We start from the raw sequence: 20,238 nt of genomic DNA on the forward strand, positions 1-20,238 counted from the left end.
TTGGTTGTTTGTCATTGATGCCCTTTCAATTCTCCATATGGTAGTATGGGTATCTACAACATCCTCCAGGACCATGGTATGGGCCGTATCTACTATCTTTGCTATATAAGCAGCCCCAGCTACTTTAGTTTCTGCCAATGGACCACAGTTTATGGCTTCATCATTTCAGGATTTTTTTATACGTAGTTATATCGAGCACCTGATCACCACCCTGTTGCAACTGGTGTCCAATTCAGAAGTCGAGCAGTTGGTCGGTACATTCAAGCTGCTGATGAAAAAATTTTGATGGTGGCAAACTCAATGGATGCACTGCCCAGATTCCTGGGCATGTACCAGTCCATCCATGTTGAAGGGTGTAACCTGGCCAAGATTTTGCACAGGGACCGATTATGACCCTGTCTGACCTTCCACATCCAGCAGAGCACGCTCTGTGCCCCCACTCCCAACCATATAACCATGTTGACTGTCACATATGGGCATGCATGTTTAGCTGAAATGCCAGGTGGACAGTGGACCTAGAGAGTCATGGTTGGCAATTGGGAAGTGGGGAGGGGGGGGGGGGCACAGATGTTTGAGGTGGCAGTCAGCCAGAAGCAGCTGGTCTGCCACCGCAATCAACTCTGCCAATAGCATGACATGCCATTCCCAAACCCTTCTCAGGCTCTGATGGGGCAGCACTACTGGGTGTCACCACACGTGACCCAACTTGCACCTCTGAGATATTTACTGGGCCTCAGTGCCTCAGTCCATGCAATTGATGCCACTTTCCCTCTGGCCATGGAGGACATGTCGTTTGAGCTATTGGTGGTGATTTTGGTTTCACCTTCTACCTGTCCTTGACACAGTTGGCATAGGTCAGGCCACTTCACGACCAACACACTGTTTAAATGAATGAGAGGTTTTGTATCTGAAAGTGATTTGAATCTCCCACCTAGCACAAACATGGACATGTCAAGAGGTACTAAGGCTGCGAGCAGTCGCTGCAGGCTGCCAGAATAAAGTGAGCCACTGCAGAGATATGCGTGTCACATAAAGCCACCCGGTGGTGACTATCACAGAGCCTGTGACCCAAACTTGAAGTGTGGCTCACTACTTGCTGTACTTGGTCGTTGTTTGTATCGCACCAGTTAAGAGCCAAATTGATTTAGTTTGTTCCTGGTCTTGAGTGATTACTGAGTAGGCACAGCTGTATTGCTACACCAACTTCACTATGTTCTGAACCTGTTAGTGTTTTGTTCATTTCATGAACTCAGTCTATTAAGGACATATAGGGACATGTGTTCATTTCCCCATGGTTCAGTGAACTCACCAGAGCAAGTGATGAAAAGTTTGTACCTACGCCGCAGGACAGAAGACAAGCTAAAATAATCTTAATACATCATCTTGATGGTGCACACTTTTACTTAATAGCTGTGGGATTGTGCCTAATACAAAGCAAAATACAATTTTCAAGACTTGATATCACCAAGTTGGTTGGTCATGAAGTATTTCATGGACCACTTCCATGATGTACTGTATTAAGCTACATGTTTCCAAATAAGAATTTAATCTATGGAGTAAAAAGGATTGCCCAAAATGAATGTATGTCAACAGAGAAAGAGCTTTCTAATTTCTGTTTGTGAACATCTCACAAAATTCATCTATTCATGTTACTAAAGAGTTGTTAAAATTTTGTGCACTCACCATCATCAGCTTCTGCTTGAGATGGGGACATAACAGGCTGTTCATAATTATCATCACTTTCTTCCCAGGGACTTACTGAAACAAAATTAATATCCATTCCAAAAACTATCAAAATATTTCAAATAAAATATGTTGCACACTGAACATCAAGCATTTCCTAATAATACATTTCCACAACATATATTCAAGGTGCTTTACCACCATAATAAAAAGACACACTCGCAACCACCAAAGTGAATATGAAACTACAGGAAGTGTGTACGCATGTCACATGTGTGCACACATATGCATTATTGCTTCATTTTCTCCATGAGCAGGGTAAGAGAGGTAGGGATGCTAGGGACAGTGCAAGCGAAGGAGCAGTAGTACAGGTGAGTAAGGGACCAAAAGAGGCAAGAGTGAAAGTAAGATGTGCAACACTGAGACAAAATGTAATGGAAATAGGTTGTATATGGGAAGAGAAAGCTAGTTTCAGGGAAGGAGTGAGAACAAGGAATTGGAACAAGGAAAGGAGGAGCAAGCAGAAGTTAGTGGAATATATGAGATTTGAGGGTGGACATTAACACCAGTGCACTAAGTACGAGCTGCTGGAGGAGAGTATCCAGATGGAATGAGTTGAAAAACAGCTTTTCAATTTAACATCATCATGCTAAGTAGCATGCTCAGTAACCTGCTGAAATGTAGGGTTTCGCAGGGATCGAATGAAGGGTAGAGCCACGGGTCGTAACACATCTGAAATGTAACGTCCACTGTTCAAAGTGCCGTCAATCTAAAAAAGAGGTGACCAAGATGTGTAACCAATGGCACTCAATACCATCACACCACGTGATACACCAGTATGGCGATGATGAATACACGCTTCCAATGTGCGTTCACCACGATGTCGCCAAACATGGATGCGACCATCATGATGCTGTAAACAGAACCTGTATTCATCCGAAAAAATGACGTTTTGCCATTTGTGCACACAGGTTCATCATTGAGTACACCATCGCAGGCGCTCCTGTCTGTGATGCAGCGTCATAGGTAACCACAGCCATGGTCTCCGAGCTGATAGTCCATGTTGCTGCAAACGTCGTCGAACTGTTCGTGCATATGGTTGTTGTCTTGCAAACGTCCCCATCTCCTGACTCAGGGATTGAGACGTGGCTGCACGATCCATTACAGTCATGCAGATAAGATGCCTGTAATCTTGACTGCTACTGATACGAGGCTGTTGGGATCCAGCACGGCATTCCATATTACCCTCCTGAACCCACCGATTCCATATTCTGCTAACAGTCATTGGAAATTGACCAACGCAAGCAGCAGTGTTGTGATACGATAAACCGCAATCACGATAGGGTACAATCCGACTTTCATCAAAGTCAGACACGTGATGGTACGCATTTCTCCTCCTTACACGAGGCATCACAACAACGTTTCACCAGGCAACACTGGTCAACTGCTGTTTGTGTATGAGAAATCAGTTGGAAACTTTCCTCATGTCAGCATGTTGTAGGTGTCGCCACCAGTGCCAAACTTGTGTGAATGCTTTGAAAAGCTTATCATTTGCATATCACAGCATCTTCTCTTCCTGTAGGTGAAATTTTGCGTCTGTAGCACGTCATCTTCGTGGTGTAGCAATTTTAATGGCCAGTAGTGTATTTATCAATGAGTGAGCATAGGTTCATTTTCTGATGCGGTACCTCTGCTTTGATGACTACAGCACAAAAGCAGACAGTAGAAAATCAGACAAGCTAGCGCCAATTCGTGACCTTATGGAACAATTTATAAAGAATTTTCAGCGTTATTTCACACCAGGCGAATACCTCACAGTTGATGAACAACTGCTTCCTTTTAGGGGGAAGTGTTCCTTCTGGCAGTTTATTACAAGCAAACCTGCCAAATATGGAATAAAAGTATTCACACTAGTAGATTGTAGAATGATGTACACAATGAATTTAGAAGTTTACTGTGGAAAATAGGAATGAGGGCCTTATTTAGTCAGCAGTGCTGGAAAAGATGTCCTTTGCCTTGCCAAACCAATTTATAGCTCTAATAGGAATATTACTGGTGATAATTCGTTTTCCAGTATTCCTCTGGTGGAACCATTACTTGGAAGAAAAAAAATAAATAAAAAATAAAAGGGAGCTGCCAAAAAAGTTCCTACCAAATAAAAAGAAGCAACTGAATACTTCTGTTTTCCGTTAAAAAAAAAAAATAAGACTCTTGTTTCGTACACCCAAAGAAAAAACAAATCCATGATTCTGGTATCTTCAATGCACGAGGATGATTTAATTGATGTATCTACTGGAGACAAAAGAAAACACAAAATAGTCACTTTTTACAATAAGCAAAAAGTTGGTGTTGATGTGGTGGATCAGCTTTGTGCAAACTATTCAGTGGCGAGGAACACAAGGAGATGGCCTGCTGTTATTTTCTTTGATCTTCTGAACTTGTCTGGGATACACGCACAGTGCATATAATCAGTGAATAATGGCTATAAAGCAGTAAAACAAGATGATTTTACAGAATCATTTCGCTGGGAGCTGATTTCACACCAAATACAACAATGTGTCAAAAATCCTCAGGCGCCAGTTGAAATTAGGAAAAAGAGGTGATCTTTTACTTGAGTCAAGTCAAAATGAACACTGGCCTGCAGGTGCAAGGGGGAGATGTCAGATCTGTGGTCGAGCAAAAAATAAAACTACAAGAAGGTTGTGCTCAAAGTGTCTAGATTGGGCATGCCCAGATCATTGTTCCGACATGTGTAACTCTCAAATGGAACTGATATATGATTAAAATAACATTTGTAAAGTATGTTGTAAAAGTTTATGAAGTTTGTGTATTTCACATTTTGTGTTTGTACTTATTTTTATACAAACTAAGATTCATAATTAAAAATAAACCATTTTAATGTATATTTTGTTTTTTGGAACTCATATTATGGCAATAATACATATTATGGCAATAATACATATTAATAGGAATAAAAATACATTATATAATCATATACAACAGACAAACTCAGTGGATGACTATTGTCATGAATTTGACCTACTGTGTAACTTCTTTAGGTGCGACCACTGGAAGTTTAAGGATGACTGGGAAGAACTACAATTATGCAGACGGGACCCAACATAAAACTTGTAGAACTAGAACAGAAGTGTTGTGTCTGCTCATCATGACCTGTGGCTGTGGTACTTCATGATGTTTAGTGTCTTTCTGCAAACCTTAGTTGCTTCAAAAATGCTGATTTGTAAAGGGAAGGACCTTACTGAATTCACTTCAAATTTTTTAAAAATTTACTTCCATTGAGAATTTCAGTGGATTATAAAAGCAGTGTAGAGCAGAGAGAGAGAGAGAGAGAGAGAGAGAGAGAGAGAGGAGGAAGAAAATAAGGCAAACAAAATCTTTTCTGTAGCACTTCTTGGAGAAATATAAAAATGGCTGGATGCAGAATTTGGATAATAATGGGCAGAGTTTAGGAGAGGTAGGTCATGCACAGAACAAATCATCAATCTGAAGTTGATAGTACAAGAAAGAATTTGGTACATTTGCTGTACTGGTGTACATTTGCAGATTTTAAAAATCCTTATGAGTCTATGAACTTTATTCCAAACCATGGAAAAAGTGGCACAGACAAGAAAACAGAGGAGCTCTTCAAATAAACACTAACAAATACAAAACCTAAAGTAAATTTTATTGGAGAAATTTCAGACTCATTTGAGATTCAGTAAAGAGTTATACAAGGTGAGGGACTATCTTCAGTCTTGTTCAACTATGTTCCTGAAAAAGAAGAAATTGACAGAAACTAATTTCAGAAGTATAATATAAATTGGGTGTAAAATGGATAGAGGTAATGACAAACACCAAAACCACACTGTGACAATTAAGCACAAAGAATGGAATCTCAGAAGAACAGACAAATTTTTGTATCTAGCAGATGGAGGAGAAAAAGAAATCATTAAAGCAAAATTACTTATGACAAACTTAGCGTTTAACTTCACAAAAGAGGGTTGCAATAAAAAAATCCATCCTTACAAGACAGTAATTCGGCCATAATGCACAAACATACCAAAAATACTAATTTTATGATCAACTAAAAAGGGGGCAATCAGAAAAGAAAGATACTAGGAAGAAACATTTGAATTAATAACTTCAAAATTAGGAGAATGGTAACATTGTGCAGGAACATTCAAAGAATGAGTCCTAGCCAACTGATTAGAAAAATTGTACAGCATTTTAGAAAATTGAAATGGAAACTGAATTAGAAAGGTGCATATGACCTACAACAAATTGGCCTAAGTCAGAAAGAAATTTAAGTGAGCAAAATATAAAACCCAATTTAAGACACAAGAGACTTAAAAATACAGGGAAGAAACAGTCCACTCTGACTTGAAAATCATAGCCTCTTCATTCTGAGAGCATCCCTCACCAATCTTCAGGTTTTCTTATTACGTAGAATATAAAGTGAGATTCACCAAACATGACTGACAACACTTGCACTGCCTGTCTCTTCACACCCTTTTCATCTGCTGAGTTTCCTTCCTAGGTTGGTGACATAAATTGTGTATACTTCCTCCCTGGAGTGTTCATGTCCAGCACTAAGGACATTCCATGTGAATGCAGAGAACAGACCCTAAATATTATACTGTGGGATATAACTTTGAAAGTATGCAAAGTAAATAAGCTTTTGTCTTTCAGTGTCTTAGCCAGAGGACATTATTCTAATAATGAAGATTGTAACATTTAGATTTTGCACCAGATCCTGAGAGGACTTTTTGCCAGTCCTCAGAATTTGAGCGTTCCACTTCCTTATTATTTTACCACAATATGACATTAAATTTCACTACTTCAAGTCTTCCATGTCAGAAACTGTAAGTAGTGTGCCTTGCAACAGTTAAGTGCACATCTGTTTTCTGTAACATTATTGAATGTTGTTCACTACCTCATTTGCTATATGATTAACACTGTTTTCCACTTGTTTCACAACGTCACTTGTGTCACCTGCAAACATATACATATCTAAATCAATTTTCATGTTTACAGACAGATGACTGACATATCATTTACCATGAAAAGCAATGATCCCAGAACAGAGCCCTGTGGCACCATACACTTTACAGCACATTATAAGATTCTGATCTGACCTCTGTTTGTTGAGACTGGATCACTTCCCCCCCCCCCCCCCTCCCTCCCTTGGTATGAAATGAATAATTATTCGACTTTCCTCATAATTCCGTAATGTTCCAACTTATGTTAAGTATAGCATGGTCCACAAAAATAAATGGTTTTGTTTACTCAAAAGATGGCACCTGCTATCCTAAACTTAACATTTAGCGCTGCAAGTGTCTTACATACAAAAAATATTTGCATATTCTGTTGATGCTTTTTCTCGAAGCCAAGTTACACATATGCCAACAAATTGTCTGGACAATAAAATCCCAGTTAACCAAACTTAGCTCAACTGAAACCCTAGTTACCTGAGGGGGAAAAAAAAGACCGTACTCATGGAAATAATTCAAGGTGAAAGTGCACTTGCTGCAGTTAGTTGGGAGAGGTGAATGCTTGACCTTGAGTAACATCCCCACCAACTGACTCAGCTGTCCCAACAAAGCTACACTGCCCACTATAGTGAATTTGAGTGATCGTTTCTTTCCAGTGCATATGTATTCCCGCATTTTGCTACAAAATATTATGTACAGTATACTGTATGTTAATGTACTGTAATCCTATAAATGTTATTTTATCTTTAATAAACAAGATAAGTGTAGCCTACAAAGAGATATTTGAATATGTTTGACCTTCAAAGCTTTTCAAAACTGCATACTGTAATTGCAATACAAAATATTGTAGTACTTATTAGATTTTCATCATCTAACCAAAACGATTATTGTCAAAAATGGCTTTCACCCCTTTAGTTCAGTTAACAGGGGTTTTATTTTGCTCTCTCACACATTGCTTTCTCAAAACAAAACTTTTGAAAACACCTGTAGCAAGGATATTGGTATGTAATTGACTTCATTACTTCCTTATCCCTTTTATAAACTGGTTTTACAAATGAGTAATTCAGTCTGTTAGGAAACCAATTTCAACACATTGTGCAAGTGGCAGAGTACAGAATTGATGTATGGTGCACTGATCACCATACAACTGCCGAATATTTCACCATAACCATATGACACTTTATTCTTCATTGATTTTCTAATTTATTCAGTTTCCTCCTTGCTTATTTCCTATAGCTGCATGTGGTACCAATGTGTTAGAAGACCAGTTTTTAAACATTCTGCATTCTTGCATATACCAATTACATTTTATTCACTTTGAGAGCTACTGACTTGCCTATTAATCCGAACAGTCTAGTCCAATAAAAGAACTCCTATTGCCTCACAATTTGCCTTCCATCAACAATGAAACAGTCTGATTTGCTACAACCCTTAATTTGTCGCATTGACACCAGTGTTTAGCCATGGACAGGACAGTGTTAATTTTTTTTCTCAATTTAAAGACTAGACTTCCCAGTGCCTACTATGTAGTTCCTGACTTTATTAGCAATGATGCCAATGACCAATGTACATGCTTCAGTGGTCTCCAAAGTTATTCCATAACTACATCCACATAAAAAACCTTGAAGGCATCCTTTGGTTTCCTCTCAGAAGATGCCTACTTTACTAGTCTACAACATCAAAAGTGTCACAAAAGTTTTATGAATATTTTGGTAACATCAGCTTCCTCAAATGTATAAATTAAGGGTCTGTAGAATATAACTCTGGGATAAGACAACGGTGACAATTAGTAATGACACAGTGCTCCTTAGAGCACACTGGAGTGCTAGCCGGATGGTATCATCATGAAGCATGAAGAAATCACAGTCAGCAAATGCCTCGTGGATGAATGTTCTCTGAGAGGGGTTATATGCTGTTTCAAAAATCTGACAGCAGGCAGATCCATAGTCAATATGAACTGTAGCAGGAGTACAACATCTGCCAGCAGAATGAGTGCTTCATCATATACGAATTGTAGAATCGTAAAGGCTCTCGTTGATAGGTCAGGGGTGCACTACACAAAGGAAGCAGCTACTCGAATTGCAGAGAACTTGTGGAATGCACATGAAGATTTCTTAGTCTAGGTTGTAGATCAAGGTACTCTGATGAATAGACTGTCAAAATTTTGTCGGTAAATTATCAAAGTATTCGTAACAAAGTTCTCGCATTTACTGCCCTCCAGGAAATTTCTCATGCTCAAACTATTCACAGGTCTGAAAGCTGACTGAAATCTGAAGTAGAAAGCTCTAAGAGATTTAGTGTTTCACAGAACATAAATCAAAAGGCAGATTAAACCTAGAAAGCTAGGACAGTATTTTTGCTAGAAAGAGTGGATCAGCAGTGTTTAGCATCCTACTTAGACAATGAAGTTGACATTATTTGATTTCAGTAAGATGGCTGGAGAAGAATTATGAGCAAAATTTAAATGGATTGTAAATCATGCTCTGGAGGAACATGTGCCAAGAAAAGATCTACCATGGCTTAACAACAAATTCTGGAAAATGCTGAGGAAGCAAAGGCTGGTGCAGTCTCAGGTCAAATGAGAACATGTAATTGATAATAGGCAAAAGTTATTAGAAATTTATGTGGCTGTAAAAAGGTCAATGTGTGAAGCGTACAACAACCACCACTGTCATACCTCAGCAAAAGATCTAGTTGAGAACCACAGAAAATTCTGACCCTACATAAAATCACTAAGTGGGTCTAAGGCTTCTATCCTGTCACTTCTTGATCAATCTCTTGTGGCAGCAAAAGGAAAACTGAAGTTTTAAATTTCAGTATTTAAAAAACCATTCATGCAAAACAATCATACAAACATAATATCATTTGACCATCACACAGACTCCCATATGGAGAGCTTAGTAATAAGCATCCTTGGCACAGAGAAACAACTGAAAGAGCTGAAAGCAAAGAAGTCACCAGCTCCAGATGAAATGCCAACTTGTCTTACAAAGAATACTCTACAGTGTTGGCCCCTTAATGATCTTTCATTTATCGTGAATTTCTCACCCAGTGCAAAGTCCCAAGTGACTAGAAAAAAGCACAGGTGACTCCTGTATATAAGGAAAAAAAAAAGAACAGACCCACAAAATTACTGACTAATATCATTAACAGTGGTTTTCTGCAGGATTCTTGAACATTTTCTCAGTTTGAATATAATAAATATCCTCGAGACAAAAAAGCTTCTGTCCACTAATCAGCACAGTTTTAGAAAGAACCTCTCATCCAAAACTTGTCATGCCCTTTTCTCAAACGATATCCTGGAACCATGGGTGAAGGGCAACAGGGAGGCTCCATATTCTTAGGTTTCTAACAAGCATTTGATACACTGCCCCACTGCAGACTTGTAATGAAGGGGCAAGCATATGGAATAGGTTCCCAGATATGTGAGTGGCTCTATGACTTCATAAGTAACAGAACCCAGTATCTGTCCTAAATGGCAAGTATTCATGAGAGACAAGGGTATTTGGCAGGCACAGTGAGTAGCATTCTTGGTGTGATGAATTCCAGGTAGGTCTAAATGTAGAAAAATGTAAGTTGATGGAGACGAGTTGGAAAAACAGACCTGCAATGTTCAAATACAGCATTAGCAGTGTGTTGCTGGACACAGTCACGTCGATTAAGTATCTGGGCATAATGTTGCCAAGTGATATGAAATGGAATGGGTAGTAAGGATTGTTGTATGGAAGGCAAATGGTTGTCTTCAGTTTACTGGAACATATTTAGGAAACTGTGGTTCATCTGTAAGAAAGACTATGTGTAGGAAACTACTGCGACATACTGTTGAGTACCACTTGAGTATTTGGTATCTGTACCAGATTGGATTGAAGGAAGAAATCGAAGAAATTCAGAGGTGGGCAGCTATATTTGTTACCAGTAGATCTGAACAATATGCAAGAGTTACACATATGCTTTGTGAACTCCAATGTGAATCCCTGGAGGGAAGGCAACATTCTTTTTGTGGAACACTATTGAGAAAATTTAGAGAACCGGCACTGGGAAGCTCACTGCAGAATGATTCTACTGTGACAATGTAAATTTTGTGTCAGGACCATGAAGATAAGAGAAATTAGGGCTCATGCAGATGCATATAGGCAATAATTTTTCCCCTCACTCTATTTGCAAATGTAACAGGAAAGGAAATTCTTAGTAGTGGTACAGGGTAACCTCCATTATGCTCCACATGGTGGCTTACAGGGTATGTATGCATGTATATGCAGAATGTAGATGTAGATATGATCTCCACCAGGGAGGCATCAGTGTCATCCTGGTGTGTGGAGTAAATGTCCATCAGTACCCAGGGAAGAGCCTCGGTCCACTGACCCCCATGGCACATGAGGGCAGCTTTCAAAGTACAATGTCAGCATTTGAAGAGACCATTGCTTTGTTGGTGGCATGTGAAGGTACATTACCGACAAATGGAACGGATATTACATAGTTCATTGAACAAAGCCAATTCAAATTTCTGACCTGGATTGGTGCTCATAGAGGCCAGCAAACCAATACAAGAGATCCAATTATTGACGAAAGCCCGGCCATCAATTCTGCTGCAATGTCTCTAAAGAGTTCAGTCTCTATGCACCACATGATGCCATCAATGACCAAGAGTATGTACTAGTAGCTTTCAGACTTGGGTAGGGCCTTATCAGATTGAGGAGTACAGGTTGAAAGCATCCTTTTGGTATCTCAAACTGACCAAATCACATCTTGTGTTATGTCCCACTTTCTTTAGTTGACAGGCCACACACATTCATGTGTTCACCCTATGTAACCAACTGTTACATTAGGCCACACAAAGCATTCCATGACAAGTCGTGTCAATGGGCAAATGAAAAGGTGTGACAAGTTGTGAAACTATTCAAACATGAATTTCTACAGTGACTTGGGTACAAAGAGTAAAGTGCAGTTTTGTGAAATGTCACTAAAGATTTGTTAATTTTGCCCAGAACTGGGTAACATTCCAGCCATAAGTTGGTCATGTTATCGATGAGTAAATACATGAGTTGTTGGTATTGTAGCTGTGCCTCTGCAAATTTGCTGTATTCTATCTGGGCAGAGAGGATGTTGATGCATGTGAGGCAGTTCGTGACAATGTTTTTCAAGCCATGCAGGTGTCTAACATCAGTCACGAGCTGTGCTGTATAATCGATGGGGTGGAATCGTTGAGGGCACATATCTGTCAAAGGATAACAGATTGAGTTTGCTAAAGCTCAATGGTCAGTGACAATGTGAAGTGGTCTGCCTCACACAGTGTCTTTGAACTGACAAACCTCTTAGTACACTGCCAGTAGTTGCAGGGCAACTACTTGCACTGTGCAGCAGGAAGTAAAGTGGAGAAGCTGCTGTATGCCTGCCACTTCTTGTTGCAGAACTGTTCCAATAGTGAAGTCACTCATGTCGACAGTATTCATGAGTTGAGTATGTGAAAGTGACTGCGCCAATGTCGTGGCTTGCATGAGACAGTCCTATTTGTTTGAATGCATGCTACACGTGAGGGATCCACTCTAGCTTATGTTTACTGGTAGTATACTTGTCTGCGAGAACTTTTGTGAATGCTGCAAGGGAGACGGCACCAACAGAAATTACCACATTTACCTGAGCATCACATGACTCCCTTTTTTAAGATGCTCCTTGAGTGAACAAAAATAAATATTCTGTCTAATCGAAATTGCAAACTCATTTTGACAAAAGGCATCTACTTAAAAAATTACCATTACACCTATTCTAAACTTAGTCATTTGTTCATTGTCTACATTCTGATGAGACAAGGACTGATAAAATGAACAGAAATATATTTTTACATTAATTTTTATCTTTACTGCCTTTTTTCTTTACTTAGCCTGCCATCTGTGGTATCACTAGTTTTAATCATCATCACCATCATCATCATAACAAGACAGCTGTGGAACTTACACCTTTGTTGTTACAAATAGTTGGCTACGTCCTCAGAGTATGTTGTGATTTCTGAGGTTGTGGTGACGGTGGGACCTGAGAGCACACATAACGAACTTCCTTCTATACTGCTATGAGAATGTAACAATGTCTCTTGCTTCCAAACATATCGTCTGCTTCCCACTCTCTCACTGGTTGTGTTGAACCAGCAGCTGACACACCCTCTATCATTCCCTTCATACCTCACGGGGAGCATCAACAACATTACTGCCCAAAGTACGGAAGCACATCACTAGCCCCAATCTGGACTTTGAGCATCTCATGCAGAAATGTCTGATATTGTTAAGTATGTGTCTAATTATAAAGTCTCTTGATTTCAAGTACAAATGGATTTGAGCAAACTGCAGTTTAAACATGGTACATGTTCATAAAAGGCCAAAGTATGCAGTACACACAGCCAAGGTTAGCAACACCATGAAATCTGTTGCCTGCTCACTGCTCCCCACCCCATGGTCATTGTGGTTATCTGAAATGGTGCACTGTTCCTGCCTTGAACCCATCCAAAGTGCTGTACTTGAGCAATAGCGAAACATGCACTGCATTATCTTCTAGGGTACAGGTCATAAGTAAGTATGGCAACTAATACATAAATCAAAGATCACAATCACTATTCAGTTCAATTCTGGAACTTTTGCTTGTTCTGCAACCTTGTGATGTCTGTTGGTACTATCTCCACCATGGGTCTTTCCACTGTAATTTATTCTTGTGCCAACAATTGCAGTTAGTTGAATGTGATTTAGTTAGTTTGTTATACATTTAATTCTGAATTAAAGTTCTTTTCTCTCTCTCTCTCTCTCTCTCTCTCTCTCTCTCTCTCTCCATCTTAATGTCATCATCTTGCTTCAAAGCTGCTGACTTTTTCATTGGTATTCTAATACGTGAACAGTGACCAAATTTCTCATTTTCAACCCACTTTGTAAATCATCACAGTTTCTCAAACCAAATAGAATATGGTTCCGAATCAAGCAGTGGTTTCTGAAAGACGAGATTTTCATCTTTGAATGTTACATTTACTTACAAAGCACATAAATGTATGATATGTATCCGTATCCCTACATGCATGAGAACTTTTGTTGCAGACCTGTTCAAATATAACAAAACCTTGTAAGTTGATAGAATTTAATGTTATTTCCTCCTTTGTTTCACAAAATTGTCATTTTTTTAAGCAGGGCATTAGATTTTTGTGTGGCTAGTTCATAGTTTCTTGCATATCCCTTGCACATAACAGTAGCGCCGCACGTCAAATGTCACGTGATTGTTCAAGCAAGGTCAATACTGTATTAAGCACTATGGCATACTAGGAAATCTTGAGCCTATTCCAATGAGAGCATTGTTTTCTATGCCCTACCCATCTGAAGTATGTGGAATAAATTTGTAAGGAAGCTTAATAGCCAAAGCTTTCATTGTAAATGTAAGATGACTCTTGTATTAATGTATTAAACAATCTAAAAACATTGATATGAGGAGCAATAGTTTAATCTAATAATATAAGACAATCCCATGTTTTTCCAAATGATGAATTTGGGAAAAAAATCCTTGTCTTATAATTAGTAAATAGAGTAATCGCGCCTGGGAAATGATGTAACTCATGGAAGTTCTGTGGTAGTGGCAGTAGGTGGATGAGGTCATTTTGCTGTGGTGTAGGGCGAATACAGCTGCATTGATGACGTGTCCAGGCTGCTGAAGTTGGCATTTGTCATCATTAATCACTATACCATTGACAGCGAGCACATCAAGAATTTGTTTAAGATGCAGTTTATGCATTTCCTGAGTAGGGGAGAAGTTGAGAATGTCATCCAGGTAGGAATAGCAAAATGGAGGTCTTAACAGAACACTGTCAATAAACTGCTGCCAAGTTGTGTTCTTGAGGTTGTATGGCATATATAAAAATTTTTATAAACCAAAAGGTGAGATAATCCCAGTTCTATGAATGTCCTTTGCACTCCTCAATATCTGGAAGTATGCGTTCTTACAGTCTAAGATGCTGAAAATAGTGGTGGCAGCAAGGTAGTGGGTGAAGTCTTGTATGTTCAGTATAGGGAAACTGTCAATAGCTGTGTAGGCATTAAGAGCTCTATAGTCTCACAAGTGTTGGCAGCCTTGGCACAGATCGCACACACTTAAATATTAAGCTCATGAAGATAAGTAGTTGATTCTATAATAACTGTCAATTAAGTTAACATTACACCACAAGGAAGTTATTTAGAGCCTATTCCATATTGTCTATTGAAGGTTTCACTCATTCCAAAGTATTTCCCAGACAAAAAAAGACCTAAGGGCCAGTTTCCACTTACTTGAGGTGTATGTTTCCATACAAATTTAAGACATTTATGTAAGTATGAAATGAAGAATTTAAGTTGTTTTTGTCATATATATATTTAGTAGTGCCGTATCTACTCTGGGGATTAAAAGTTTTTATTTCTTTTCAAAATGCATTAAGTCAATATCGTGCATATGCGATCTTAGGCCTAATTTTTCAGGGATACAGGTTTTGAGCTTTAACATTATTTTAAGTGCATTACATTATTATATTAACAGTATACACATACATATCGTCGGTGAAGAAACAGTACCACACAAGTGGCAAAATAATAATTTTACACGAAAGACAAAAAACTGTCTAAAATGCCTAATACATTTCACAGCGGCGCTAAATTTGCATCGTAGCACTACAAGGAAATACTGGATCAAATAAAAATGTGAAAAATACACTTTAGAAAGCTTAATTACAGCACATACGCGGAATTGTCTTAGTACTGATGCCATTATCTGTTACTTACATGGTATTTGTTTGTCAGTCTCCCGGGATGACTTGACACATTTATGTTGGTATTTGGCGCAGAGAATGCTAGTAAGAACACGTTTTGGAGCATTAAGATTTCATAGAAACATTTTAAATAAATATACTGTTTACATAGTTCCGATAATGTCTGCACATTTCTTCAAGAAAATTGCTAAACATCACTCAAAGCAGCAACAGAGAATTACACTACACTGATACTCATCGCACAGTTACCTCCATGATAATTTTCAATCATAAGAAATGTTGTCATAATAACTATGACAATCTTTAGGAAGAACAGATTTAAGTTGTTGTAAATGATCCCATTCGGATTTCTTGATTTTCAGTCTTTCCTTGTATAGTTTCGGGAAGCAAACATCTCCAAGAATTTTCCTCGGACACCTCGGTAATTCTTGCCACACCTCATTGAAAGAGCACTTGTTGTAAATAATACCATTTGGGCAGTACTGTAGCGCCCTCAGATCTGTAACTGTAGGCTCATTTTTTATAGCTCTTCAAGGCCTAATTGAGTCGTACAGCCACGAACTTTTCTCTGTGTAGTTGATGAAAAAGGAATTATCTAGGTAATGGACTTTGTATGGTTGTGACTTTTTTCTCGCTGTTTAGATATCATAGCGTACTGGCTAGGAAGTGCAACTTCACGTCCTTTAAGCTTGCACTCAATGGAACTGTGAACTGAGTCACATTCCATCTGAGTATGGCCTTTCTTCAAAAACTTTTGTGTAATCAATACTCCAGTATCAATTGCTAATCTTAAAACAGCATTTGATAATATCACATTTCTGTTCTGATATGTGCAGCCGTCAGAATACAGAATGACTTGAACGGGATTTTCCTTAATCGTTGTGGATAGGGTCTCCACGATACATGAAGCAAAACATGATGCAACCAAATCACCTTGTGTTTCATCGAACCAGTAACATACTGCATCACAACTTTCTAAATTATATATTTTAAAGTTATGAACAGCCAATTTTGTTTTACAATAAACTGTGCTTGCACTTAAAAATGGAGCTACTTCCACGGCCTGTAAGTCCATGGTGTACACTGAGCAGAGCTTCTGTAGGGATTCTTTCTTGTCAGCATCTTTCTGCATCCTTCCCTGCTCTTTCCATTCTGTGTGTTGCTTCCACACGTCTTCAATCAAGTTACCAAGCCTGTAACTACAACACAAGTCGCACTGGTCTTTCTTGGGGGAAAATAAGCTAATATTACCATCTTCTAAAATCAAGTTGAAGGTAGCCCGACTTAATGGTGAAACCTTCTCCGCATGTGATTTTTCCACATAGAGTCCACACAGCTGTTGTTTGGATTGTATAATAGGCTCAAGGTACAATTTCGAGGAGGATTTCCTGCAGTAATGCGACAAAAGTTTTGGAAGAGAGTCCAAGAAATTCTTTCATGAAGGTTCTCTCATCTTTCTTCTTCATCTGTTTGATTCAGTCATGACGATTCTTTATCAGGACTCATCCCACGTGTGGAATTACCCAGCCAATACCGGACAGTCCATTCTTTAATCCCAAGAGTATTGAGAAGCATCTTTTTGCACACTTTATGTTTCCCCAGCTCATTTTTCAAATGATAAATGAGCGTCCCTTTTCTCCTGGATTCACCATTGTTCTTCCCTGGACATTTGGTTGGAATTATGTCCACAAGGTTGATAATGTAAACCTTCCTCTGATCCCATGACATCATTTCCCAAAATGTGTTAAATACTGCCTGCCTATCATCAGCAGAAAACTGATGACACTTCCTTTGAACGGATTTCTGGCACTTCTTCGAAGTACATGTTAGATCTAATTTTCGTGCCTCTCTTGGAGTATTATGAGTGCTTTTACCACTTCGACTTCTTTTGTATCCAATATACGCCTGTCCTCGCATTCTCAGAATTTTATTGGCATTTTTCTTCCAATCTTCAGGATGTGGTTTAGACTGTCACTGCTTATGACACCAAAAAAATCTTAGGCTTCACCATCAGCATCATTATTGCTCCCATGATCTTCTGATAATTTATCCAGAGTGTTTGGCAAACAATGAGCACCATTGCATAGCAATGAGTGTGAAGTACTGTCGTCTCTAGTGGAAACTGTGACTGTGGTTTCATTTTGAGCATTGTTGGATACAGCCACTGAAGTTTCTAGATGGAAAAATATTTATAAATTGATTTAAGCGGTCAAAGATGAAGCTCAAATTCATGTATTTATGAGAACAACGGCATCAGTAATACATTAACAATAATCCCAAGAAAATTTACCTGCATCATTAGATGTTGCAGGAACAGTAACCGAGAACCACTGATACAAAATTAACTCTTCTTCGGTAAATGTAACTTCAGCATTACCGCTGTTCTTGCCTGTTGTTTGTTCTGCATTTACGGGAGATCTTACAAGAAAGTTGACAGTCTAGAAATCTGGCAGAAATGAATAAAGCGCTGAACAAGTGAAGTGGTGGCATTCTGATTTATATCACAATAAGCCACTTGCGGTGCTACTAATATTCGAAGGTGAATAATAAAACAATTTTCTTACCACTGTCAGTCACTCTCAGGAATGATTCTCTGCTTTCATAAGCTGATTTCAGGTGGGAAACAATTTCTTCTTCAGTAAAAATATCATCATCTATATCACTGTCCATTATCACAAATGGAGTTACAAGCATGGAACCACCTTTGAGCACTGTTAAATAAGTACTAAGGCAGTAACAATGTGCTATGGCTGCGCGCGCTCTTGTATTTACGCGGTATTGTTTACAGTATCCATATATTGTAGATATGCGATGTTTAATTCTCTACAGTTCTGCGGTATTGCAATCTATTTATTTGCTGTGTCACATACACAGTATTGTTTTAGATAATTTTTTCATGGTAAATAATTAAAAATTCAGCATTATGGTGTTAAGAGCAGATGCGCGTACGGTCAACGATATCATCTGACTGAAAAACGAAAAATCAGCAATTTGTCAGTTGCGCGATATTGTTTCCTCATCGACGATATATTAGTGTTCCACACAGCTTTTGTGACTCTTGTGATCTGCAGTTATTAGAATATTACCATTACTGTCCAGATAAATTTTGTGAAAAAATTGTAAACATCCATGAGCAAGAAGGCTGCCAAAGGGAAGTTAGCTCTGGGGTTCTATGCAGTGGTAGTGACAGATGGCTACATTGGGGGGAATGTACTGGCATGGGAATTCGGGAAGCAAATGAGTCTCTTCCATGGTATTGCTGAGTATGTTCAAGGGATAGGAAAATAGCAAACTGGAAGGGAAGATTAGAGCCCTTAAGGCTGAACTGAATACTGCTAGGGAGGAACTTATGATGTTAAGGGGGCAAAAGGGTCAAGAAAGGTGGGAAGTAGTAGCAAGAAACAGGGGCCACAGAATCTGACAGTATCATCACTGGAACAAACAACAGATTTGCCTTGCTCCTTCAGTTAACTAAGGAAAGGGCTCAGGTAGATTAAGTGTAGTTAATACTCAACAGACTTTCACCAGGAAACCAATTATTTCAAAAAATTAAATAGAAGGAAAGCTTTGTTGTTAGGTAATAGCCACAGAAGAAGTGTGAGCTAGATCTTGCAGGGAAATTTATGTGGCAGGTACCAGGCCACAAGTTTTGTCAGGCCCATTGCATGTCTCAGTCACGTGACAGAGAGTGTAGAATCACTGTAAGGGTTTTAGAAAGCAAGATCATGTCATGATAGTGGGTGGAGCAGGAAACAGTATTGATAAGGATCAGGGCTACAATATTGAGTATGACCTGGAAAAATAGCATCTGCAGTGAACCATATGAATGTTGTTTTGCTTCCTGCTTTCATGCAGTATGATTGGCCCCAACTGAACAGCTCTGTCAGGAGGGTCAATGTGGAGCTAGATCAACTGCTTCAGGCAGTTACTTTGTCAGGCATAGGTTTGGTTTATGTTGAAGCTCTTGGTAGGTTGGCCTTCACAAGGAATGGGCTGCATCTCAATAGGAAAGGGAAGGGTAAATTGGCTGGGGGGTGGCGGGGGGGGGGGGGGGAGGGGGGGGGAGACACAAGCTCATGGGAGTACCTCTGTTTTAGGCTAAGATCAGAGTCCAATGATTTAACATTGAATGAAATTAGGCTTAATGAGAAGCTCAGACAGGCAGGTACTATAGGTTTTAAAACATCACAAGATTCTCTTAAAGGCACAGTGAAAAATAATGTTAGTATATTGCATCAGAATATCAGGGAATTAAAAAACAAAGTAGATGAGCTTCTTGTTAGTTTAAGAGATTTAGAAACTGAGAGTGGAATACTTGTACTATGCCTGTCTGAACATCATGTAGTCACATATGTGGAAAAGGTGGATGTAGGAGGACATAAGTTTTCAGTACATGTATGCAGAGACGCTATGAAGAGAGGGGGAGTTGCCATATATGTTACAATTTATCATAGTGTGAAAAATTTTGAAACTAAAAATAAAATAAAATGTGTAGAGCAACATATAAAAGCATGTGCATGTGAGCTTAAACTAAATAATGGTACTTTTATAATAGTAGCTTTATATAGGTCCCCATTGAGAAATTTTCAGCTATTTTTGAAAAACTTCGAGTCTTTAATGTGCTATCTGTCAGACAGAGGAGAGCAAATTATTGTTCGTGGAGATTTCGATGTAGATTTTCTGAAAGACTTTGATAGAAAGCTTCACCTTGAAGTATTACTTGGTTCTTTCAATCTGATATCAGTTCTTGATTTTCCTACTCTGGTGGTACAGAAAAACAGCACACTGGTAGACAATGTTTTGATA

At 38.8% G+C, this 20,238-nt stretch overlaps 1 protein-coding gene across 1 annotated transcript in view; it reads right to left on the reverse strand.

Moving 5' to 3' along the window:
- LOC126248840 (uncharacterized) overlaps nt 1-20,238 on the reverse strand; it is a 413,487-nt gene that overhangs the window by 121,098 nt on the left and 272,151 nt on the right. The window contains exon 9 of the mRNA XM_049950258.1: nt 1,684-1,758. Coding sequence (XP_049806215.1) covers nt 1,684-1,758 — 75 coding nt within the window. The remainder of the gene's footprint in view (nt 1-1,683; nt 1,759-20,238) is intronic.

This window comes from Schistocerca nitens, chromosome 3, assembly GCF_023898315.1.
Source record: "Schistocerca nitens isolate TAMUIC-IGC-003100 chromosome 3, iqSchNite1.1, whole genome shotgun sequence".
In the NCBI taxonomy this organism is placed as follows: domain Eukaryota; kingdom Metazoa; phylum Arthropoda; class Insecta; order Orthoptera; family Acrididae; genus Schistocerca; species Schistocerca nitens.